General features: G+C 51.0%; 2 protein-coding genes and 1 long non-coding RNA gene across 7 annotated transcripts in view; 2 read left to right on the forward strand and 1 right to left on the reverse strand.

The window, feature by feature from the left end:
• LOC101951870 (butyrophilin subfamily 1 member A1-like) overlaps nucleotides 1-25,235 on the reverse strand; it is a 207,180-nt gene that overhangs the window by 118,652 nt on the left and 63,293 nt on the right. Inside the window, exon 1 of one of the 3 annotated variants that reach the window (XM_065564943.1) lies at nucleotides 595-732. The exons of the other annotated variants lie outside the window; for them this stretch is intronic. Within the exon in view, the coding sequence (XP_065421015.1) occupies nucleotides 595-619 (25 nt within the window). The 5' untranslated portion in view covers nucleotides 620-732. Of the gene's footprint in view, nucleotides 1-594; nucleotides 733-25,235 lie in introns of those variants that run through there. 3 annotated transcript variants of the gene reach the window in all.
• The window catches only part of LOC135975049 (uncharacterized), a 234,349-nt gene that overhangs the window by 112,595 nt on the left and 96,519 nt on the right, over nucleotides 1-25,235 (forward strand). The gene's annotated exons all lie outside the window — the stretch shown is intronic.
• Nucleotides 13,750-24,529, forward strand: LOC101943462 (zinc finger protein RFP-like). 3 transcript variants are annotated; one of them, XM_065565026.1, is made up of 7 exons: nucleotides 13,750-14,995; nucleotides 16,616-16,711; nucleotides 17,709-17,939; nucleotides 18,248-18,270; nucleotides 18,996-19,111; nucleotides 21,482-21,541; nucleotides 22,929-24,529. In XM_065565026.1, exons 1-7 carry the CDS (start codon nucleotides 14,579-14,581, stop codon nucleotides 23,435-23,437), a joined length of 1,452 nt encoding a protein of 483 aa, XP_065421098.1. In that variant the 5' UTR covers nucleotides 13,750-14,578; the 3' UTR covers nucleotides 23,438-24,529. The 3 variants fall into 3 exon arrangements, with proteins under 3 accessions (XP_065421098.1, XP_065421099.1, XP_065421100.1); XM_065565027.1 differs by lacking the exon at nucleotides 22,929-24,529 and adding an exon at nucleotides 22,730-22,894 and having other exon boundaries at nucleotides 13,778-14,995; XM_065565028.1 differs by lacking the exons at nucleotides 21,482-21,541; nucleotides 22,929-24,529 and adding an exon at nucleotides 20,062-20,187 and having other exon boundaries at nucleotides 13,778-14,995.

Genomic DNA, 25,235 nt, shown 5'->3' on the forward strand with positions numbered 1-25,235 from the left:
TGATCTCAAGTCTGTTCGTCTGATTCTGAGGCTGGAAGAACCCAGCCCTGGGGAACCTTGCCAAGCAGAATCTTATGCCTAGTAAGGGCCAGGTGAAGGGCAGTGGCTTCAGCAGATGTTACTGAGCATGCTCAGGTTTTGTGAGACTGCTGAGCATACCCTAAGTAGAAAATTCCTACAGAGAGCCGTTTCCTACACTACACTAGTTTCTCCCTGAGAATCCCTTCAGTGAGGCCCATTGGTGCTAACAGCCCATCTGAAGGGACCTCAGCACCGTGTGTCCGGAGATCTCAGTCAGAGCTGTGCAGCTGGGGATTCAGAGCCTGGAACTCCCCTCCCTGCTGAGTCACAGAAAGAAGCTTTGAACCAGAAAGTCTGGAAGGTTCCACAAAGTTCTAGAACATTCTAGGAGGTTAGTGACAAATGAGCCACATAAGGAAATCCTGAAACATTTTACTTCAAACATTTGATTTTTCCTTTTATTGCTAACAACAAAAACAGCCCCACGAGCCCCGCGCCCCCCCAGCCTGGCACCTCAGGTAATCACCTTGGTTACATGCCCCTAAATCCGGCCCTGGTCCCCATGTCACTTACCGAGGCTGCAGCACCAGTTCCACATGGGGTCACGAAGCTGGAGGGTTTGAGACTCAACCTGTCATCGTTATTTTTGTTACATTTGTAGCTGAATTGACAGGGCCGAGCCCCACGCCTGGGCCTTCCACATTCTTCAAAACTGAAAGTACAGAAGTAAGAGGAAGTGAACGTAACGGTCCGGTCCGTGTCCCTGGCTGGTTGGGGCGGAGCAAATTCCTCTTAAAGTACCAGTCCCCCCCCTCCAGGGCCCGGAGCTGGCGGGGTGTGCCTGGTAGGGGCAGTTTCCCAGGTGAGCCAGTGTAGGGGTGTCAATGCCCCCCAGCTGCTGTTCCTGCTCCCCAGGGATCGCTGGGTTCTGCCCAGCACTGTCCACTACAGCTCTGTCTGGCTGAGGAAATAAAGCAGCAGCAGCAAAAAGCACCAGCCAGTTCTCACCCACCCCCCCGACCCCCACTGCCCTGCCCTGGGTGGAGGCAGAATGAGGAAGGGGGGGGGATGCTGCGGGGGGAGGGGATCTGAAATCCGGAGTGACTGAGTGGGAACCGGGGTGGGAAGGAACAGCTGATCAATGGGGAGGGGAGGAGAGATCAGAACGGACTGAATGTGACTCGGGAACTGCCCGGCTGTAGCTGGCTCCGCACCTGCAGGCGCTCAGGGGAGCAGAGCCGGGGGGGGTCAGGGAGGGCAGCAGCTCTGGGACTCGCAGACCACTGCCCCCCCCTCCCCAGGAGCAGAGCTGGGACAAGCAGGGGCCCTTGGTGCAGAGTCACTTTCCTGCCTGGCCCCGGCCCTTTCCTCTGGGTCTCTCCCTGCAGGTTTGGATAATTTTTGGTGGTGCCCAGAATGGGTCCAAGACCCCGCCCCCTCCTCCTGCCTAAGGCTCTGGGAGGGACTTTAGGTGCAGGCTCTGGGATGGGGCAGGGGGTTAGGGTGCAGGAGAGGTCAGTGGGTCGGCACTTAAATCGGGCAGCGCCAGCTCCTGAAAGCGACCCGCACACCCCTCTGGCAGTGGTTCGGTGCTCAGGGTGGGGGCAACGTGGCGCCCCCCCAAGGCTGCAGGGATGTGCCGGCCGCTTCCCAGAGAGGCGCAGAGCAGGCAGGCAGGAAGCCACGTTAGGCTGTGTCTACCCTGCCACTTTCAACTCTAAAACTTTAGTCGTTCAGGGGAGTGAAAAAAACACACCCCTGAGCGACAAAAGTTTTAGCGCTGAAAAGCACCAGTATAGGCAGCGCTTTATCACCAGGAGCCGCACTCCCAGTGATAACCATTCCGGGTGGTTATTTTTTATCGCCAGGAGAGCTCTGTAACATGGGCAGTCCCACTGTGCTGCCGGTGGCAGCGGCAGCTGGGGGCCCCCAAGCCCTTTAAAGTCACCCTGGGGCAGCAGGAGGGGCTGGGAGGCATGCAGAGATGGCAGGTGGGGCCGGAGGAGACATTGGTGGAGCCAGGCCCACGGGCCCGGAATATTCATGAGCCCGGGCACCACGGGCCCATACAACTCGCCGCCCCTGCTCCCCTCAGCTGCAGGCTCAGGAGCTGGTGTCAGCAGAGCCTGGGGCTGGTTCCAGCCACCGGAGAAAGTCCCCCCACCCCCGACCAGGGCCGGCTTTAGCAAAAGCGGGGCCCGATTCCTGGGGGCGGGGCTTGCTGCAAGCCCCGCCCCCAGGAATCGAGCCGCGCCGCGGGCGGGGGAGCTGCGCTGTGGGGGGGGGGGGAGAGACACGGGGAGACCCGAGCCGCGCCGTGGGGGACACACGGGGGGATGGGGAGACCTGAGCCGCGGCGGGAGAGACATGGGGAGACCCAACCCGTGCCGCGGGGGGGACACGGGGAAACCCGAGCCGTGCCGCGCGGGGGGGGGGGGGCGGACACGGGGAGACCCGAGCCGCCCGCGGGGGGAGAGACACGAGGAGACCTGAGCCGCGCCGCGGGGGGGACGGAGGAGGGGGACACGGGGAGACCCGAGCCGCGCCGTGGGGGGGACGGAGCGGGGGGGACACGGGGAGACCCGAGCCGCGCCGCGGGGGGGGCGGGGAGGGTCAGGGGGAAACCCGCGCCGCGGGGGGAGGACGACACGGGGAGACCCGAGGCGCGCCACGCCGCGGGGGGGGACGGGGGGGACACGGGGAGACCCGAGCCGCGGGGGAAGAGACATGGGGAGACCCGACCCGCGCCGCGGGGGGAACACGGGGGGACGGGGAGACCCGAGCCGCGGGGGGAGAGACATGGGGAGACCCGCACCGCGGGGGGCGGACCTGAGCCGCGCCGCAGAAGCCGCGCGGGGGGGGAGGGGGGACCCGAGCCGCGGGGACCGGGCCGGACCGGAGCCGCTGGGGCCTGCGGGAACGGGCCACGCCTCCCCGGAGCCCTTCTCCCAACCCCACCACCCCAGCTTACTTTGTGCTGCCGGCCCGCCCTTGCTTCCTCTCAGACTTCCCGCGAATCTCTGATTCGCGGGAAGCAGGGGAGGGGGCGGGGCGTGCAGGGGAAGTGAGCTGGGGGCGGGGTGAACAGCTGCAGCGCGGGGCCCTCTTGGAGCGGGGCCCAATTCAGCCGAATCGGCTGAATCGGCCTAAAGCCGGCCCTGCTGCCTGGTCCCAGCTCAGGCCAGAGGGAATCTCTGTCCCTGACAGTGACCCCGCGGCACAGACTGTCCCCTCCCAGCCCTGCTGCTCTTCCCACCCCCAGTGCTGGGGGCCAGTTACTGCAACAACTGGAGTTTTTGTGCTGACTGGACACTGCCAGTTTCCCTGTTCAACTGGAGCTTCCAGTCGAAAACCGGACACCTGGCAACCCCCAGCCCTCACCTTTCCCCATCCCCTGCCCCAGGGGTAGCAGATGGAGGTGGATGGGGGACATTTACCCCTGTCAGAATTTTCTACCCCTGTGAAATTTCAATGTAAAATATGAAAGAAAAAAGATTTTAATTTAGAAAATATTATTGTAACAAGGTGTAAATACAAGAATATTTTAATTTACATTTCAACGGTATTTCAAAAACAAGCATACAAATATATTTGTAGAAATGAAATTATTTACATTTCCCCCCCCCTCAAATCTATATTGAAATTTCACTTCTCTAAATAACATCATTTGTATATCAATCGTGGGGGAATTTCAAGAAATCCAAAATATTTATCTTAACAAAATAAACTATTAAATTGTCAGACTGGGTTGTTCAGTTACAATGTACATGTGTCATAAACATCACAACTACACACATGTGCAGCTGCTCTCTCTCTCCCCCACCCTCACTTTTATTGTCTTAATAATATAATATATGGAGATATACCTATCTCCTAGAACTGGAAGGGACCCTGAAAGGTCATCAAGTCCAGCCCCCTGCCTTCACTAGCAGGACCAAGTACTGATTTTGCCCCAGACCCCTAAGTGGCCCCCTCAAGGATTGAATTCACAACCCTGAATTTAGCAGGCTAATGCTCAAACCACTGAGCTATCCCTCCCCCCCTAACAGACTGATCCACACTGAACTTCAAAGACAGTGCGATAATGTAAATATAAATGGTAGGAATGTAGAACTTAAAGGGGGAGATGTAATGGAATGCTAACATCTATTATGCTGTTCAACCACTAGGTAACACATGTGCAGCTGCTCTCTCTCTCCCCCACCCTCACCTTTATTGGCTTGACTGGGTCTCTCTAGAAGGCAGGGCACATACACTCACTTCCGGCACTACACCTTTGAAAATTAATAGTTGAAAAAATGATAGACTTAATTGAGCAATATATTTAAGTTAACTCACACAAGATTATACAATAATCTTCGAACTTCTGTCAGCATTAATTCATGTGATTTTTAACTTTCTAGCTACATATAATTGGTAATACAAGATATGACCCTTCCTTTTTTTTCTCACATCAGTTAACAAAACACGGTCCCCAACCTCAAATGCTCTCCTCCTATGGATAGAAATCTCTTCTACAATCTCCATTTTTTAGTTTCTTTTTCTTTAGACATATTAATTTGCAAGCAATGTACTGTCACTGTGCACAATTGATTTCAATGTACTGCCGGGCTCTTCATATTCTTGGTTATAAGGACACAACAAATGTAGTTTGATAAAGAAATAGAGAAGGGATTGTATTCCTTTTCTGAATCATCACAAATTAATTTAATTGTATTAAAGATGCTGGCACTTAATGACACATAACATGAAATTTGGTGAAGCTTTTTGGCAAGCCTTTCTTCTCAGCAATAAATCAGCTGAAAGGGTGATATTTTTGTTGTCATATGAGGTTTAGAGTACAAAGAAAATAAAGTTGCTCCAGAAAATTCGTCACAATTCCTCTGGGTTCAGTCCACCACCTTCTGGAATTCTCCATAAAAATAGTGACCGATTGATCTAATTCCTTGAAATTAGTGATTGAGCCTAATTTCTTGAAGAGCTAGCTGAGCAGAGTCTGAGGGGAGGCACAGCACATGGCATTGCTAGGACTACTTTTTTTTTTAAACGTGATGTGTTATGAACATTTTCAATGTAATAATTCAGTTTTCAAGATTTATTCACAATATGATATTCATGGCAATGTGCCCTAAACTTACTTTGATTATTTGAAAATAAATACCCTAAAATTCTCTTTTGATGGATTCATTTGTGCTTTTTATCCAGTCTGCTGGTGTCTAGGTGGCATGGGCTCCTGAAGTGATGTGTTCTTCCTAGTTTTTAACACAGGGAAATTTTAATCTAAAAATAGATAATTTTAGGGAAAAATTTCCTTCAGAAATATCTGAATTCCTTTCCCTATTTCTCACTGAATTATTTGTTATTACCGTGCTTTCTTATCCAATCTTATTGTGTTATTACATGGGGAAATATGTTGGCAAATAGGTTAATATACAACATGGGTTTTACTATGTGACAAGACATAAAAATGTGTTGTCACTCACAATTTACCGCATGAAGTGTCATGAAAAGATTCCAGGCAATGTTCATTTTTAAATTTCTAACTACGAATGGGCTCCCCCATCAGTCCCTGCAATCCCTGGATGGCAGACCTCTGTGTGAATTAAGCAGCAGGCAGTCTGCCAGGGAACCTCCACCAAGTGTCTTTATGACTTTTTATGGTGCATCACAACAGAGCAGCAGTTACAAGGAGCCCCCTTCCTGCTCCCTGATTCAGCCTTTTATACTGCTGCTTTCTTCTCAGCACTGAGCTAGTGACCTCATCAGGCTCCCTACAGGTGCCAGTGATCCCCTCTGCCCTTCCAAACCCAAACTGCTCAGTCCTTCCTACTCTAACTGCTCCCGGTGCCCTGGGTGTTCTCAGTGACCAGGGTGCTGGCTTCCAAAGGGCTCCATTTGTAGCTGCTAACAGCCCTTGTGACACTGCCATGATTGTGTAATTGACCATAGAGTGAAAATAACACCAAATGTAAACTGTTACCTCATTATTCAATTCAGAACCTAGATCTGCCAGTATCTGCTCTGCACAGCCATGTTGATATATAATTTCACATGTCTTCTTCTCCACCTCATGTGCTGTCATAGTTCTAAGTGGAAATTCTTCTACCTATTTTGCAAAATCATCTGTAGCTGTCAGTACAAACTGGTATCACTTCTGTGGGACTGGACAGAGCCCGATTCAATCTGCTCCCAGCAATTCCAGGGTTTAACAACCTATGTGCAAGAACACAGGCTAGAGTTATCATTTGGATCTTCCCTATGACATTTTTGTTAGAATCCCATATATAGTCAGCAAAGTAAATGTTATAATGTGGATTCTATAATAGTTGCAGTCTCCAAACAGTCAGAATCTAACTTTTGGTGTTTTTCAGAAGTAAATAAATACAGGCCCAACTTCTGCAACTGAAAACTTGCATAAATATGCTTTGCAGGGGCCACGAGTGATATAGGCCCATGATGCCCGAGCTCTAGCAACACTCAGGGCCTGGGGGCACAATTCCACCAATGTTTGAGGCCGAGTCTCTCCCACAGCCCCACCTGCCGCCCCCGCGCAGCTCCCCTGGAGCATCGCTACCTACACCCTGTGCAGCGTATGGCTGCCCTGCCGCTCTGTGCTGCGCTACCTCACAAGAAAGGGACCGGCGCTGGTGGCAGGCTGAGGGAGCCACTGCGCCTGCAGAGGGAGGAGGGGAGGAGGTGCACATGTTATGGCAGTCTCCCCCTCCCCCCAGCACCCACAGGGAGATGATTCTGACTGAAACGGGGCTTCCTGGAATCTGGACCTGAGCATCTGGGGCTTGGGTGAGTGTTGGACTAATGACACCCTGCCCCCCATCCGCAGTGACCACTCCTGCCCCAGGCTTGGCAAGGGGCAGCCCCATCCCCCACCCCATGAGGCTACGGTGAGGGGCGCACCCACCCCAAGGGATGCGAGGGGGCTTCCTGGACCTGAGCAACTAGGGCTTGGGTGAGTGTTGTGACACCCTGCCCCCTCCCCCGCAGTCACCATTCCTGCCCCAGTCTGGGCAAGGGGCAGCCCCATCCCCCACTGAACAACGATGAAAAGTGTTTGCTGCCTCCTGAAGAACATCACAAAAGAAGGGGCTACATTTCTTTTAGTTTTAAAAAGTATTTGCTTTTGAGTGCTGGGTTGTTTCCGTATTCAAAAGCGTATTAATCAAGTTGATATTCTTAGTTAAATACATTTTTCTGACGATAGTGCTATTGTGAAGTAGAGGGAAACTGTTAAGCACTTACTGTTTCCAGTCCATTTTTACATTATTTTAAAAAATATATACCAGCTTACAAGGCAGGTGTGTATGTTTGGGGTGGGGGAGTGGCAGGACGTCGACCCGTTCTGGGCATCACCAAAAATTATACAAACCTGCTGCCCCTGACGCTGTGCCAGCACAACGGTGAATAGATGTCGTTGCTGCACTATGTCATCCATTAGTTCACAGGGGCACTTGTTATAGCTGATTAGAGGCTTTATTGTGCAGCAATAATAAATGCAGATAATGATAAACAATTAGCTTGGCCAATGTTTAAAAACACTTCAGATGTATTTAACATGGGGAAAGATGCAAAGTGTTTGATTTAATGGGGAGCCATTCGCTCAGGTCCACTTCATTGCAGGGGTTCTAAAGTTAAGTCCAATCCAAGCAGGACATTTGCCTTGCTTGAAATCCTGTATGAACCCCCTCCCGGGGTGTCCTCATTTCTGTCCCCACCAACTGTGTCTTAAGAGGGGGGAGGCCAATGCTAATGTGGCTGCATCCTCCAGACTTTCCAGAGACTCCCATCCTAGCTGGGCGGGGGGGCGGGGAGGGCTGCATGAGGGGATTTGCCCATCCCATCCGTAGAGGGAGCCATCCAGACATGCAGAGATATGTCTGAGAACAGGAGGTCTCATGGGGAGTGTGAGATGTGTATGGAGAATTGGTCCTAGAGTCAGTATTTTCTGTGGCCACCATTTGGGGGGTTCTATTGTTTCTGGTTCTGTTTTTGAACATAAAGAATTTAGGGGCAAAAGCAGCGGGGGGATGGGGAGAAATTAACAAAGGGGAAAGTGAGGCTGAGTCTCAGGGGAAACATCCTGGCAGTGAGATCTGTGGGGTTGGGGAGCTATCCCCCCAGGGCCAGCGCTGGGCTCCCCATTATTCCATGTTGCCTCTGGTAACCCTGCATCACCAAGCCCCCCGAGACCTCAGAGTGCCTATGAGCTGAAACAGCCCCACAGCCACCTCTGTGCCCTGCTCTGGGCCTCTCCCTGTGCTGCCTGCAGGCTAAGGCCACGTCTACACTACCCGCCCGGATCAGTGGGTAGAAATCGATCCCCGAATCAACGCGCGTACTCCACCTCATCAGGAGCAGTAAGCAGCGTCGACGGGGGAGCCGCGGCGGTCGATTTGCCACCATCCTCACAGCGGGGTAAGTCGAATAGGATACGTCGACTTCAGCTACGCTATGTGTGTAGCTGAAGTTTGCGTATCTTACATCAACTCCACCCCCCAGTGTAGACCAGCCGTGAGTCAGGCACAGCCATTAGTAGCAGCCTGGTGTATTGCAGCCTCCAGGATTCCCCAGTGGCAGGAGGTGGTGCTGCCCCCTACAGTGTGTCAGCTGCACTGCACAGCAGTTACATTCCTGCTGGGACTTCACTCCACCCTCCCCCAAGGAGGAGCTGCCCCTGCTGGTGACAGGTCTCTGCAGGGCCAGGCCCCCTAAGCAAGAGCCCCTGGTGAGTCGCACTGGAACACCCAGTGCAACAGGAGAGAGTCTAAGGAGAGATCCTGGGGGAAGCAGAATCAATTGTGAACAGGCCCTAAAGTGCCAGGGCTCAGGGCTTTTGGCTGTTCTGCCTGTAGCTAGTTCCATGAGGTGAGGCCCATTGTTGTGAAATGAATGAATGAGACTGAATTTCCCCTCCCTGTTCCTCTCCCAAGTGCCCTGGCTGTTGCAGCCCCCCCATCCCACCCCCGCTCCATCTCTAGGAGTCACTCACCTGCCCAATCTGCCTTGATTTTGAACTGTGGGCAGAATTTCTGCTGAGTCTGCATCACTCGCAGCTGGGAGGAGTTAGAGGGAGACTTTCACCAATTGGTGTAAATACCGTCCACCATCATGGCAGGGTGTGTGGAGGCGTCCTGCGAAATCCCTGCCCTGTTCACCAGAACCAAACTGGCTGGGGCAGGGGGCTTACCCACAAGGAGTTATTGTCCCTCCCATTGCTGTAGGTGGCTTCTCAATAGACCACAGAGGGGATTAAAGGTGCAGTTACCCCCAAATCTGTCATCAAGGGCCCCCTTTTGCCAGCCCCACCCAGTGCCAGGGGCCCCAAGTGTCTTCCATTTCCTGCTTCCAGATTTCTGACACAATCACTGCAGTTCTGCCCGCTGATGCCTGCAACATTCGCTGAAGTGTTGGAATTGATCGGATGCAGCATTGAACCATTATTGTGTTACAGACAGAGAGGTGAAATGCATTGAGTTGAACGTAAGGCCTCTGTACCTCAAAGCAGCATCCTGGAACCCCCATATTCACCACTGTCAGATAATTATGATACGTTTTGTACAAAGTATGCCTTGTGAGGTATCATTCTAGAAGTCTTGATCTTTTGGGTTGTATGTGTTATTGTATGTGAAGTTATGAATCATTGCTATATGTGTTACTGAAATATGTTGTCAGGTTGGGAACACCACAACTAGCCTTTCAGGTACAACAATGGAGCAGGCAGACAGCGGTTAATGGCTCATCAACACCCACCAAAGAAAGAATCCACTATCCAGAGACCGTGTACAATGGAGACTGCTTGACCAATGGGGACTGACTGACTCCCATGTCACAGCAAAAGATCTTTCCGGCAAGCTGGAAGAAACTATAACAGAAGGGGGTACCAGGCTGGAAAAGAGTCCCAGCCTGTGTATTGAGGAACTAGACCATCTGTCAGGGTGAGACAGGGCTTGATTCAAATCCTCTTTAGTTTGTAGAACTTAGCCTGTGAATTTATTTTCATTTCTTAGGTAACCAGCTTTGATCTCTACATTTGCTATGTATAACCACTTAAAATCTATCTTTCTGTAGTCAATAAATCTGTTTGATATTTAATCTAAAAGTGTGTGTTTTGGTTGAAGTGCTTGGAAAATCTCAGCTCGGTTTACAAAGGCTAGTGCATGTCCTTTCCACATCAAGGGAGGGGCGGACTGGGTAATGAACTTATATTGACCGGGCTTCTGACCAGTGCAGGACAACACAGTTCTGGGGTGCAAGGCTGGGGAGCTGGGGAGAATTGGCTGGAGCCTCCCTATTGATAGTTCATGAGTGTCTGGGAGATCATTCATGTAACTCAGTTGGGTGTGTCCCTGCCTGTGGATGTCTGTGTAAGTGCAGGTGTGGCTTGACATCAGTATCACAGCGTGAGAGGGATGCCCCAGGGTGGAGGGACAGAGGGCTCAGTGATCCCACACTCCAGGTTTCACCCCAACGCGGACAAATATGGAGGAAGGGCTGAACACTCCAAAGAGTCAAGTTCCTAAGTTCCTACTTTAGGCACTAAGTCCTGGTTTTGGTACCACCATGATGCTTAAAGCCTCTGTCAAACCTGTAGGTGCCTAAATTCACTTGCCCCCTAAGTTTTTTTTAAAGTAAAGGTTCCCTTTGCAGCTATGCTTGAATCTCTAGGCACGTGCAATGCTGCCTCCCTGTGGGGATCTGGGCCCTTTAAATCCCTGCCCGAGCCCAGCTGCCGGGTTTTAAAGGGCCCGGGGCTCCCTGCAGCGGTTGGAGCCCTGGGCCCTTTAAATCACCGCTGCAGAAGCCGGTCCAGTCCGGCACGGCATACTGGCTCTTGCCGGTACACCATACCGGACCGGCTTACTTTCACCTTTGGATCCACTCCACAGATGGGCTCTCCCTTCTTACCTCCTTGGACAGGCTTGGCTGAGAGATGAAGGACTAAATGGGATCAGAGACTGAAAACTCCTCCCAGCTCTAGAGCTGAGCCTGGCTTGTGCAGGGTTCAGACATGGTCACAGCCCAGGATGTCCCTGCTCCATTTGAATCCAGTCTCCCAAGCTTTAAGCCCAGCTCTGATCTCACCTCTGGAGCAAACCACCCTGAGAACCTGCCCAACTCTAACCCCACAGAGGGAGAAGAGCACCCGCCCTGGATCTCACATGATGGCAGCATCGCTGGAAGGATCCTTGGCTTAAAAACAAGGCAGAGCAGAGGCCCAAAGCATGTCCCAAGGTGTTTGCAAAAGAAAACAGGGATTTTTTTCCTCCTGCATTGTATCAACAGCTTTTGGGATGCATCCACTAGAGGAACCCACAGCTCAGGCTGCCCTGTCTGCTTGAAGTCACCAAGAGGTATCCAGAGGTGAAGACTAAAAACTAAGGTCCAGGTCATGAGCTTGTGTAATTGCTACACTTCCATTGAGTTTGTGGTAGTTTGGATTATTTACAGCAACTGGGAATCTGGGCCTTTGATTTCCATCGAGCGATGTCAATTTACATCAGCTGGGGATCTAGCCCATTACACAGCTATAAATCCATATTTTTTGCCTGCCAATCTGATCTGAAGCTGATTGAAAAGTTCTGAACCGGTCCGCACTTTCTTAGCTCTTTGTCCCATGGGTTTAATTACAAGTGTAACTTTTGTTGGTGACGGAGAATGGTTCAGTCCCACTAGGAATAGAACCTTAGAGGAATTCAGTGTTGCACAGTTTTCAAATATCTGATCTTCAACTTCTGTTGGGATGAATGGCCCAGAATCTTTCTTTCTTTCTCAGCCATTACATTAATTTTTCTCTTACTACAGACAGCACTGAACTAAAAAGCTCAATGGGCTGCAGATGCGATGCTGAATGACTTTCTAAAAACATTTAGTTCACATTGGTCGCCCAGCAGGTGTAAATTGGCTGTAGCTCCTTTGGAGTCAATGGGCCCTGCTGCCTGTTCTGCAGAGTGTTAATCGCCCACTTCATGTTAATTGCCCACTTCATTCCAACCCCATCCCCAAAGTCCTTGCCCTAACTCCACCCCCTCCCTGCCCCTATTGGATCCCTTCCCCAAATCCCGGCCCTGGCCCCGCCTCTTTCCCCAGCGCGACGCGTTCCCCATCCTGCCCCGTGAATCAGCTGGTTCATGGCGCAAGCACTGGGAGGGACAGAGGAGAAGCAGGATGCCACCGCACGCTCATAGAGGAGGTGGAGGTAAGCTGGAGCAGGGTGGGGTGAGGGGGTAGAGGAGCTGCCGGTGGGTGCTCAGCACCCACCAATTTTTTTCTGTGGGTGCTCCAGCCCCGGAGCACCCATGGAGTTGGTGCCTATGGTCACAGCAGCACCCCCTGAGACCAACGTGAGTATGAAATGGGAGGGTTTGCAGGATCAGGCCCTTGTTGGCTCTCTCATATATTATTGCTCCATATTTCATACAGGGGAAGGCAGGATTCATGACAGGGGGTCTGAGCGAGCGAGGGAGAAGGGGGGAACTCCAGCACTGGAGCACAGGTGGAGAAGGGGCTGAGCTCCAGGCAGGTGAAGCTGGTCATCCTGTCAGGAACTGCTTCCCATCCGAATCTGCTACTAGTAGCAAAAACCTAAACTCACTTGGAGTCTAAGTTTCAGAGTAGCAGCCGTGTTAGTCTGTATCCACAAAAAGAACAGGAGTACTTGTGGCACCTTAGAGACTAACAAATTTATTTGAGCATAAGCTTTCATGGGCTACAGCCCACTTCATCAGATGCATAGAATGGAACATATATTGAGGAGATGTATATACACGTACAGAGAGCATGAAAAGGTTGGAGTTGTCTTACCAACTCTGAGAGGCCAATTAAGTAAGAGGAAAAAACTTTTGAAGTGATAATCAAGATAGCCCAGTACAGACAGTTTGATAGGAAGTGTGAGAATACTTACATGGGGAAATAGATTCAATGTTTGTAATGGCAATTTTGCAACAGAAAAGCTTCAAAAACAGACTCCAATGAGAAACTGCTGAACTTGAATTGATATGCAAACTAGATACAATCAACTTAGGCTTGAATAGAGACTGGGAATGGCTGCGCCATTACACACATTGAATCTATTTCCCCATGTTAAGTATCCTCACACCTTCTTGTCAAACTGTCTGATATGGGCTCTTGATTATCACTACAAGTTTTTTCTCTCCTGCTGATAATTGCTCATCTTAATTAATTAGCCTCTTAGAATTGGTAGGGCAACTCCCACCTTTTCATGTTCTTTGTATGTGTATATATATCTCCTTACTATATGTTCCATTCAATGCATCCGAGGAAGTGGGCTGTAGCCCATGAAAGCTTATGCTCAAATAAATGTGTTAGTCTCTAAGGTGCCACAAGTTCTCCTGTTCTTTTTGCGGATACAGACTAACACGGCTGCTACTCTGAAAGCTGCGCGAAGAGCAGCACTTCCCTCAGCTGAGCTGCAATGTCTATTAACCACATTGAAACTGCTGCAACACTGACCCGGGTAACTAACTGCATCCGCAGCAGCGTCTCTGCGCAGCACGGCTCCCCCACCACAGCTGAATTCCCTCTCCTTGTCCGCGATGGCAGCTTCCCAGACTGCCCCAGGCCGCCTCAGTCTGTCCCCACATCCCCTCCTACAGTCGCAATGGGCAAGTGGCCCGAGAGGTCTCTGTTTATCCCACACCATGTACCTTGCAGCTCCTAGTGCGAGCTCCCCGCACACCCGCTGCCCTCGACCATTGGGCCCCAGCCCTCACCTGCAGCCCCTGGTCTCTCTGCTGGGACCGACAAACAAGGAGGAAATGGGTGCAGGCCTTGCTGGGTGTGGTTGTGTTACAGGGTCACCTGCCCCACTAGAGCCCAGGCTGAGATCCCAGCACATCCCACAGGCCCCTGAGCTGCCATCAGCTGGACTTTCAGCCTCAGTCCCTGTGGTGGTGGGGGAGGCACTGGGTTACTGTGGGGGTGCCGCTGGGGGAGGGAGGAGATTTACCTGCTTACAGACAATTTTAACTGTTATTAACCGCATTATATCCAAATTCGTTTTATATCCGGTGGTGTTATATCAAGGTAGCGGTGCAGTTCTGGTCTGACCAAAATATTGTCTGATTTCCCCCCCCCCCCCCATCATTTCCCACAACTGTGAAAATTTAAATTGGAATGAAATGCTTAAAACCCAGATTGTTGTGCAACTGTGAAAGTTTAAATCAATAAATATAAAAATTGCTTAAAATAAACATTATCTGTCAAAATTAGATTATAAAAAAAATTCTGCCAAGCCTGACTATCACTCCTTAGACACACAGCTCCTGCTCCTGCAGGCTTATCCTCACAGGGGGCTGCCTCAGTGACCCTCCACCACCAGCACAGGGGCTGATTGCAGGACCGGAGCCCTAATGGTAAATTTTTTTACCAAAGCCTCCAGGGCTAAAATTGGTTGGGTTTTTCCTGCTCAGCAAACAGCATGAGTCATTTTCAGGAAAGGAAACACCCCCTTATTGCTGCAGGCGGGGCATAGTGTGAATTCAGGAAATTGAAACTAACCCTGTTACGCTGCCCAGAGAGAGCCATGGCTGCAGAGAACCCCGTGGAAAGTCTCCAGGAGGAAGCGACATGTCCCATCTGTCTGGAGTATTTCACAGAACCTGTCACTCTGGAGTGTGGGCACAATTTCTGCCGAGCCTGCATCAGCCAGTGCTGGGAGGGATCCGATACAGCCGCCTCCTGCCCTCAGTGCAGAGAAACTGTGCAACAGAGAAACCTCAGGCCCAACAGGCAGCTGGCAAACATGGTAGAAATCGCCAAACGGCTGAGTTTACAGGCAGCAAAGGGAGCAGGAGGGGACGGGGTGTGTGGGGAACACCAGGAGACTCTGAAACTGTTCTGTGAAGAGGATCAAACCCCCATCTGTGTGATCTGCAGAGAGTCCCGGACTCATCGCTCTCACACTGTGGTTCCCATACAGGAAGCTGCCCAGGAGTACAAGGTACCGAGTTGCTGTCCAGTCTAATGGGTAATAACTCTGGATGTTAATTACAGCTTAATGGTGTAAGTGTGTCATTCAGCTGTGTGTAGCCTTCATTGCATGAAAGCTGATAGGGGAGTTACAAGCTGTGGCTGGTATTACTGGTTGTATCACAGTGTTTATTGTTATTTGCATCCCCTACAGACCCCAGATGAAATCTGACCTCGATTGTGGGGGGGGGGGGCCCTGCTCAAAACCCAGTGAGGGACAATCCCTGCCCCGAGCCATTTACAGTCTAATTGGACATGATAGACAAAGGGTGGGAGGGGAAACTGAGGGGCAGTGACTTGTCCAAGGTGACTCAGCAGCTCAGTGGCAGAGCTAGATATAAAAACCTGGTTTTCCAAGGCCCAGTTTAGTGCCCCAACCACTAGGCTACTCTGCCCCTTTCAGCAGCACTGAGCAGTGATGAAGTGCAGACAATAGGAGGAAAAGACTCCTTGATACAGGTCCTAGGCCCAGCAGGGAGATGAGGTTTCCCACTGGGATTGTGAATTCCTGTGCTGCTTCATGAAGGGTTAAACTCAGATGCTGCTGGCCTGCACTAGAGGTGGTCACTGGGCTGAACACTGTGTGGGACCCCGAGCACCTTGAGTCCACACCCACAAGGGCTCCAGACAGCGCAGCTCCATGCCACATGCCACTGGGATTAGACTTATCTTCAGCAAAACTAACCCCATGGCAGTGTGGACCTGTGTCAGTCTGACCTGTTCTAGGGTGTTCATGGGCAAGGACCAGCCAACGCGGTTCCATTAGTCCCACAAGGCAGCCTTTTGAAATCTGCCAGAATCCACTGCTTCTGGGGTCTTTGCTAGGGACTTTAGGGTAGCTACCCAGAGGCCATTGCCACAGAAAGGGGCTAGGACAGCACTAGGGCAAACCCCAGCTGTTCCTAACACAGATCAACACATCTAATGGGGTTTGCCTTAGGCCTTGAATTAGTGTCCAACCAGTCTAATCCCCAGGGGTACAGGGCTGAAAGTCAATGGAGTTGGATTCCTTTGAGCATCCCAGCCTATATGGCTGCCCTGGAGGCTTCTGGGATTGATATGACTGTTTCTGAAATCTGCTCAAAAACAGCTTTATAAATTCACCACCATGTGACACCAGTTTCCTGCCGGTTTAAATTGATGGAGAAAGTGGACGTAATAACTCAACTCTGAATATAAAACACTCCCAGTTTCCATAAATAAGGTTTCATTTCCTTGGTGTCTCTGATGTCCTACCTCTAGAAAGACCCACTGTTGTACACAGTATTGTTGTAACTGTGTTGGTCCCGGGATATTAGAGAGACAAGGGAGGTGAAGTAATATCTGCTCATGGCCGGCTTCTGTGGGTGAACAACAAGCTTTCAAGCTTACACGGAGCTCTTCTTTAGGCCTAGGAAAGAGTATGTTCCCCAGAGCTGAGTTGTGTGTAACTCTCTAACCAACAGGCGCTGGGCCAGCAGAAGATATTGCCTTACCCACCTAGCCTATCTAGGAAGACTGGCTGTTATCTTGACTTTTGGGTGAAAAAAAAACCCTCAACCACCCCCTACAACCCTCAAAATAAACCCACCAAATCATTTCTGTTTGTCAGGAAAAAATACAAGCCCATTTGAAGACTCTGAAGGAAGAGAGAGAAAAGCTGCTGGGTTTTAAAGTGACTGGAGAGAAGAGAAGCCAGGAGTATCTGGTAGGTGCCTATTGTTCTTTGCCTGCTGGGACATGGAGGTGGGAGGGATGTTTATTGGTAGATTTGTGTGTGTTTCTCCATGATCATGGGATACTGTGCATGCGTGTGTGTGTGTGTGTGTACAGGTGTGCATATCACAAATGTTCTCTCCCTGGAGAAGGACAACAGCATCTTCTGCAGGATCTACGATGCATTTTAATTAATGAGTGAATTACTACCCCTGGTGGCTTTCACAACATTTCTCCCAAACTGCACTGATTATATCCCAGTAGACATGGAGACAGCCCTTTCAGAGAGACTGGGGCCAAATGGGAAGCTGTAAGAAAATCCTCTCCCTTGTGATCACAATGTATAGTCAAGTGTCAGGATGCGAAGAATGGTGGGTTTTGAACTTCAGTCCACAGAGACTGTCATTACAACCCAACCACTCTCTAGAGCCAGCAGGGGAGGGGCTAGTGGAACTCCGGTGCACCAGAGGATCTGCCTACGAAGCTCCTGATTGGAGCAGACATTCGGATGCATGAATTACGCCAGCAGGAGTCACGGGAAGTTGTCCAAACAACTGAGTGAACTCCCGATCTGCTGCTGGACTGGACCCTGACTCTGGCTTGGCCCTGGCGTTGTCCCTGACTCAGGTTTGACCTGCAGTACTGCTATCTGACTCCAGCTTGACCCTTCGCTTGGCTGCCTGACTCAGACTCCAGTCCTGACCCCCCGTGCGATTCCAGACACTGATTCTGGATCAACCTTTGGCATGACTCCTGAGCTCGACTGTAGCCCCAACCCTTGGTGAGATCCTGACTTTGACTCCAGCTCTGACTTTGGCCGTAGTTCCCAATTTCCAACTGCAGCTCTGAGCACTAGGCCTGATGGCTCATGTCCTGATCTCTACACAGATGTGTTAGAGATTGTAAAGAAACTCTCTCTTGTAAGACTGTATGAAAGGTCATCAGGCTCCATCCATGTTCCTGACCAGCCCTTTCCTTATTTATTCTAGAAACAGACAGAAACCGAGAGGCAGAAGATTGTGTCTGAATTTCAGCAACTGCTCCAGTTCCTGGAGGAACAAGAGCGACTCCTGCTGGCCCAGCTGGAAAAGCTGGACGAGGAGATTGTGAAGATACAGAATGAAAATGTCAGTAAACTCTCCGAGGAGATTTCCCATCTCAGTGAGCTGATCAGTGAGCTGGAGGGGAAGTGTCAGAAGCCAGCAAGTGAATTCCTGCAGGTGAGACTGAGCTAGAAACTTCCCAAATCCCAACATAGGGACAGGACAGCTGGAGCAGGGGTCCAGCAGTTAGAGATCTCAGTGTAACTCAATGTGTGCTGACATGTGAATGACGATTGTTCTTTGCAGACTCACAGACACATTGATATTAGAGATGGAAAAACCCCATTAGCTCAGTGAAACCATGGCCCTGGGGCCAGGGCAGGGCTGATTTTCCCTGTATTTGCAAAATCTCTTTCCTGGAATCCCAAGTCAGGTGGTGCTGAGATTTTTTTTTAATCTCTCTCTCCTCTCTCTCTCTCCTCTAGGATGTCAGAAGCACCTTGAGTAGGTAGGTGGCTCTCTCTTACTCCCACACATACTTGGCAATGCTGGGATAGAGCATGGAGATGATGGTAGCACTGCATCTCCACAGCAACATGTGTGGGGAAGGTCACATTTTGGATACAAATCTCTCAGATAAACTTAATCCTGAGGTTCTCACCCTGGAATTATCCATTCAATGGGAAGGACTGACCTCAAGTGTTTCCTAGAGATGTCACATCCCTGGGGGACTGGCTGCCTCAGGATTGTGGGGATGGAATATGGGCCTGTCACTGCTGGGGCCCTGGTCACCATTCAGCCCAGGGCAGCAGTGGTCCAAGAGTCTTTCCCACCAGAGTCTTTCCCAGCCTGAGGGTTGTTAGGAGACCTGTGAGGAATGAGCTGGAGAGGGGGGAGTTGGTGTCTCAGTCTAGTTCCTAGTGGACAGATTTCTACAGCAGTTCACATAGGAACCTCCTGTCCCTCAGAGCATGGAGGCCAAGGAGTGAATTGGCCATGGAGACTCAATTCCCCTTCTGTCCCCAGAGCTGATCTCGCCAGATCAGAGTTGAACAATATTAATGAATCCTTTGAAGGGAGGGTTGTGCAGCCATGGGCTGTGTTGCACCTGCTCTGAGACTGGGAGAAGTTGAGGAATTTGAACTCCAGGCCCATTTGAGCAGCGACTCACTAGCCAGAATTTATAATGAGTCACACAATGAAATAGAATCACATGAATTTTTTTCTCTCTAGGTGTGAGAAGGGGAAGTTCCAGCAGCCAAAGGAGATTTCTCCTGAACTGGAAGAGCAAGTCAGCGATTTCTCCCAGAAAACTATTGTGCTATCGGAGACTCTGAGGAAGTTCAAAGGTACCTAAAATGGATCTAGGAATAGAAATTGGGATGAGCCTCTGAGACTGTGGGAAGAGAATGGTGCTGGTCAATTGGTTCACACTTAGATGATGCTTCTAGTTAATTGTTGGGTGAGAAGGCCAGACACTTGGGTCCCAGACACTCAGGTTGATTAATTCAAACATGCCTTTCATTTACAATTACAAAGTAAGAAATGACTCAGACTTTAATGTCAGAAGGGACCATCATGATCCATCTACTCTGACCTCCTGCACATTGCAGGCCACAGAACCTCCCCACCCACTCCTACAATTTACCCCTAAACTCTGTCTGAATTGCTGACGTCCTCAAATACTGATTTACAGACTTCAAGTTACAGAGAGTCCACCATTTATTGGAGTTTAACATCTGTAAATGATACATGCCCCATATGGCAGAGGAAGGCAAAAACAAACAAACAGGGTCTCTGTCAATTTGATTTGCTGGAAAATTCCTTCCCTATCCCAAATATGGTGGTCAGTTGGACATTGGGCATTTCAGCAAGACCCAACAGCCAGACCCCTGGGAAAGATTTCTCTCTAACTCAGAGCCCTCCCCGTCTAGTGTCACATCACTAGCCATTGGGATATTTGCTACTAGCCATTGCATATAGAAAGAAGTGCTGGCCAGTTCCCTTCTCCTGGGGCATAGGCGGGTCATGGGGGATTTCTCCTATGATGCTCTGATTACCCCTTACAATGTCTGACATATTATACACGTCCAAATTGCATATTTACTAGTTCTTTTCCAATCACCTTTGTGTGATATGAATATTAAGTATCTTATATAGGTCATACACTACACATGCATGAACATTTCCTTGGCAGGCCTTTTTTTTATCAAGCTATTTTCATGTTCTTGTTCTCATCTCTGATTGGTTTATTACCACTGATTATGCACACGTCACTTTGACCTTTGTCTCCACACAGGGGGTATTGGACTTTGCTAACTTCTCTGTGGCTGGATGCACAGCCCCCCTCAGCCTAGCTCCAGCCCTTCAGTGCCACCCTCCCCCCACTGCACAACCCCCCTCAGTCCAGCTCCAGTCCCTCAGTACCACCCCTCACTGCACAGCCCCCTCAGCCCCAGCTCCAGCCCGTCAGTGCCGCCCCCCCACTGCACAGCCCCCCTCAGCCTAGCTCCAGCCCCTCAGTGTCTTTCCCCCACCTCACAGCACCCCTCAGCCTAGCTCCCCAGCAGCAGCAGGGATGAGGGACAATGGGAAGCCACTTCAGGGAGCCACCAGAGGTGAGTCCGTCCTCCCTCCCAAGAATTTGTTCCACCCTGTCCCCTGCTCACAACAGACCCCCGTCCACAGCCACAGCTTGTCCCTATGTCCTGGTCAGGAGGCAGAGGTGGTTCCCACCCACCCTGGGATAACCCCTGCCTGGAGAGGGGTGCCCTGGTCACAGTGAGAGGATGGGAAACCCTGCTCCACTGAGAGACCCCCTCCCCTCCTGCTTCCCCCATCCCTTGACATGATGGGGGATCTCCCATGTAACGGACACAGACAGGGGAGAAACATGGGGTAAGTGGTGTAGAGGAGGGACACACACATATATATATATACACACACATCCTCCCGTAAGACATATTATTTAAACAAGAAAAATAAAAAAGTAGTGACAACAATGCACTGAAATATAGTTTTAGGATAAATATTTATTTCAATGCCCCCATCCTACACAAACAATATTGACTGGCAGTGAGGTACATTCAAAAACACTGAAGTGAGTTGAAATTAATATTATGATTATTGTTTATTATTTATTAACTAACTAGCTCGGTTATGGTTTTTTCAGTGTGGAAAATTGTGCGTTATTTTGCAGGTTGAATGATGACTGAATGACATAAGCCACCCACTCCCCAATGTCCGTCACTAACTCCGGTAATTTTGTCAAGTGTCCATCGCACAATATGATGCTGCCTACCCCTGGCCAAAGGGACCAAAGTGGGTAAAGTTACTTTTATGACAAAGTCTTTGTATGACCTGGGTCTAGGTTTTGACAAAAGGCAGTAAGTGAATGAGACAAACCAACTGGAGTTTGAAGGGTGGGAGGGGATGATGAGGGGAAAAGTAAATCTCCCTTACAGATTGTGTCCTGCAATGGTTGTGAGACTGCAAGGATGTTGGTTCCATTGCTGAGAGATGCCTGAATCAGAGAGGAAAGAGAAGGTTTTAGTTAATTTACACTTGATCTGAGCTTAGAGGAGCTGAGAATGCCTAGTGTGTCTCTGGGCCTCTCGGTCTCTTTCTGTCATGATGAAAACACAGTGCGTTCAGAGTGGGAACGCTGTTATAAATATGAAAGTCTGAAATCTTGTCTCTTTTCTCCTTTCCCCTGCCAGACACTCTGCCGTCTGCACTGGAGACAAACAGAGGGAAACCCCTAGGAGCACACAGACAGGGTGAGATTGCAGGGGAGATTGTCTTTAAATTATGAGAAAATTCCAGTGAAAACATCTTCATGGGATTGTAACTAAAGTTACCAACCAAATCAACAGTGGCCATGACACACACACAGCCCTAAACATAACCCATTAAACAGCGAGGATATCCAGGGGCACTGGAACATGGGGGACCAGGGTGGCCAAGCCCACCCACTTTTTAACATGGGCATAGTTTGCGGGCAGGGGGACATGTTGGAGCCCCAAACTGGAAGCCTTGGGCAGGTGTGGAGCGTCACAGGCAGTGGCTGTGCTTTGTGGAAGGGTAGCTGATCAGCTCCCCCTTTTTAGTGCAGCTTCTTCCCGGTGCTGGCCCCTGTCAGTGGCCCCATCCCTGCTCCTCTTTCCCCTGGACCCTCCATCTGCCCTAGGTGGTGCACACCGGAGAGTGGGGACATGGGAAGGTGGAGGGTCAGGGGCTCTCCAGAGTGGCCAAGGCTCCCAGCCTGGCCAGGGGCAGGGCCTCGGCGGGAAGATGAAGAGTGGGGCAGGGCCACAAAGAGGCCAGGGCCACAGGTGGTGCGACCTAGTACCTCCCTCCCAACTTCTACCAAGGTGCTGGAACACCTGGGGACATCCCAAGCTGACATCACACAAATAGTCCTGACACCAATCTTAGTGCTGAGTTCATGCCCATGCTGCTGAACAGAAACTCTCTCTGAGCAGCCTGTGAACAGAGCTCCCTGCCCTGAGGGCTGACACATCCCTCTGCTTTACCCCGGTGCAGGGGGTCTCCCCATCGCTCTTCTCCAATCTCCTGCCTTTCCTCTGGTCAGGGCTGGGCTCTCCCACTGGAGCTGCTCCCTGCTTCCTGGATTGGGGAGATGCTCTTCCTGTGATGCTGGCAGCTCCTCCCTTCTCTCTGGGCTGGGGATGGGGTTACCCCACCCAATGCCACCTCCTACTCTCTGGTATTAAGTGGCTCTTCCCCAATGCTGCACCTTCCAGTCTGTTCCCAGCCCTGGGAGTGGAGACTGCATTAGAGGAGAGAGATTCCCTCTGGGCTTCAAAACTGTACCTGGTCCCTCCTCACTAAAGCCTTTCTTGGTGTGTCTCTCCTGCTGGGAATGGAGCAGAACCAACAGGGGTAGCTGGGAGCTGAAGCTTATGCAAGCAAATGGGAAACTAATGAAGTGGGTCTCCTTACAGAGACTGAGGAACTGCAGTGACATCCCTGCTCAGTCTCAGGTGCCCAGGACAGAGGCAGCTCATTGGGATCCAGGCCTGTTCCAGCCAGGATGGGGCTGCTGGGGAGTGTGAGAAATGGTCGCAGCCTCCCCCAGGGCCGAGCTCTGTCCCTAACGCTCTGATTTTCTCTCTCTCTCTCTCTCTCTCTCTCTCTCTCCAGCGAATGTGATTCTGGATCCAGACACGGCTCATCCCAAACTCATCCTGTCTGAGGATGGGAAACGTGTGAGATGTGGAGACACACGGCAGCAACTGCCCAACAACCCTGAGAGATTTGACTCTTGGGAATGTGTGCTGGGCTGTGAGGGATTCACGTCGGGGAGACATTGCTGGGAGGTGGAGGTGGGGGATGGGGGAGGCTGGGCTGTGGGGGTGGCCAGAGAGTCTGTGAGGAGGAAGGGAAGGATCAGCTGTAGCCCTGAGGGGGGGATCTGGGCTGTGCAGTGGTGGGGTCGGTTCCAGGCTCTCACCTCCCCAGTGACCCCCCTGCCCCTGAGCCGGGCCCCCAGCAGGATCCGGGTTTGTCTGGACTGTGACCGGGGGCAGGTGACATTTATCGATGCTGGTGACGAGGCCCCGATCTTCACTTTCCCGCCGGGCTCCGTCCCTGGGGAGAGAATCCGACCCTGGCTCTGGGTGTTGGGATCCCGGCTCCGCCTGTGTCCCTGAGACATGCAGCAGAGGGGGGAACTGGAAATCAGCCTCTCTAGACTCATGGACCCCAGACTCTATGACCTTGGAGGACTCCCGTCTACCCAGCCCCTGGCTCCTCATCTCTATGACCTGTGGAAGCCCCTCCCCTTCCCTTCCTGCAGCCCCAGGGATTGGGGGGGGGGGGAGGAACCCCTGGGGCTGCAGGAGGAGCAGAGGGGCCCTGAGGGGCAGGGGTGGGGGCTGGGCAGGGGGCAGGCAGAGGTGGGGGTGGCAGGGACCCAGCATGAATCAATCAGTGTTTGGGGGGTTGGGGAGAAGCAGCAGCTGGGAGCGGTTTGTACAGATCTGTGGGATTAGATCTCATGGGGTCTCTCAGCCAGAGCTCCTGCTGCAGGGGCCAAAGTCACTTCAGGACAACTGGTAACACTGTAATGGTCACACACAGCGGGGGCGGGGGGGAGAGAATGGGTAAGGGGTGCAGATTGATGGAAAAAACATTATATAACCTTAAAAAAATCATCGTTGGGTCAGTCTCATGATTTTTTTTAAACTTGTGAGGGTGGCAGCACTGGGAGAGGCAGGGAGGGTCTAACCAGAGGGAATTAGAAGAAGCAAGAAGGCAAATGTGAATGAAAATAAAACAAGAATAAAGGGAGAGTCCAGGGGAAATGGTGGAAAATAGAACTGAGAAGAGTGACAGGAAAATATCCCTGGCAGAGAACCCAGGGGAGCAAGAGGGGAAGGGATGAAATCAGGGGAAAGAATGGAGCAGCCATGGGGATGATCTGTGACAGGGAGGAGAGGAGAGTGGGAGAGAGACAGGAAAATAAACAGGGATCAGAAGTGAGGGCTAGAAACATGACTAGAAAAGGACAGTATGAAAGGAAAGGGAACAGAGAGATTTATTACATGTTACTGAAAGTGAGACTGTAACTCATGAATTCCCTTTATCAATTCCTGGTCATTGGTGCTATTTTAGAGCCATTAAGAAAACTGTTCTAGGTAGCTGGGGAATCTCCTTTCCATGATGTGATTATTAAGGCTCCTTCTCAGCTCCGTTTACTTACCACCTTTAGTTACTTACTGTAAATAAAACATTACAAACAATTCTTGTTTGCTCCATTTTATGTCCCAGCTGCATTTGTCTGGGGCAGAGCCGTGGGATTTGCTTCCTGACTTGGTTGTGTCTCCCAGCCCCGAGAGTTTGGGGTTTACTGTGATGTCACTATCCAGCCTGTGCTCTGTCTCTGTCCTGTACAGGGCTGGCTCCAGGTTTTCTGCCACCCCAAGGGATGGAAAAAAAAATCCGATCGGCGGCACTTCGGCCGCAGCTCAGTCGCGCTGCTCCATTCTTCGACAGCAGTTTGACAGCGGGTCCTTCACTCCCTCTCTTCCTCTTCGGTGGCAACTCAAAGAGGAAGAGAGGGACTGAGGGACCCGCTGCTGAATTCCCGCCGAAGACCCGGACGTGCCACACCAATAGCGGACGGAGTGCCGCCCCTTTGTATTGGCCGCCCCAAACACCTGCTTCCTTACCTGGTGCCTGCAGCCGGCCCTGGTCCTGTACACACCCATGTCAATCAGGAATTGCTCAGCTGTGCTCTGCGGAGAGGGGACTGGTTACACAGGGTGCAGTCCATGAAGGGACTTAGGTGTTGCAATGCTGAGGGTCACAAGGCCTATTTGTAGGCAACCAGCAAATCATATTCTGCAATGCTGAGTTAGGTGCCTAAACTCCCTAGACATGCATGGGCAACACAGGCACCTTACAGTGTGATTCACAAAAACCAGCTCACTAGGCGGGGAGCCATGT

The sequence above is a fragment of the Chrysemys picta genome, chromosome 12 (genome assembly GCF_011386835.1).
Source record: "Chrysemys picta bellii isolate R12L10 chromosome 12, ASM1138683v2, whole genome shotgun sequence".
Classification (NCBI taxonomy): domain Eukaryota; kingdom Metazoa; phylum Chordata; order Testudines; family Emydidae; genus Chrysemys; species Chrysemys picta.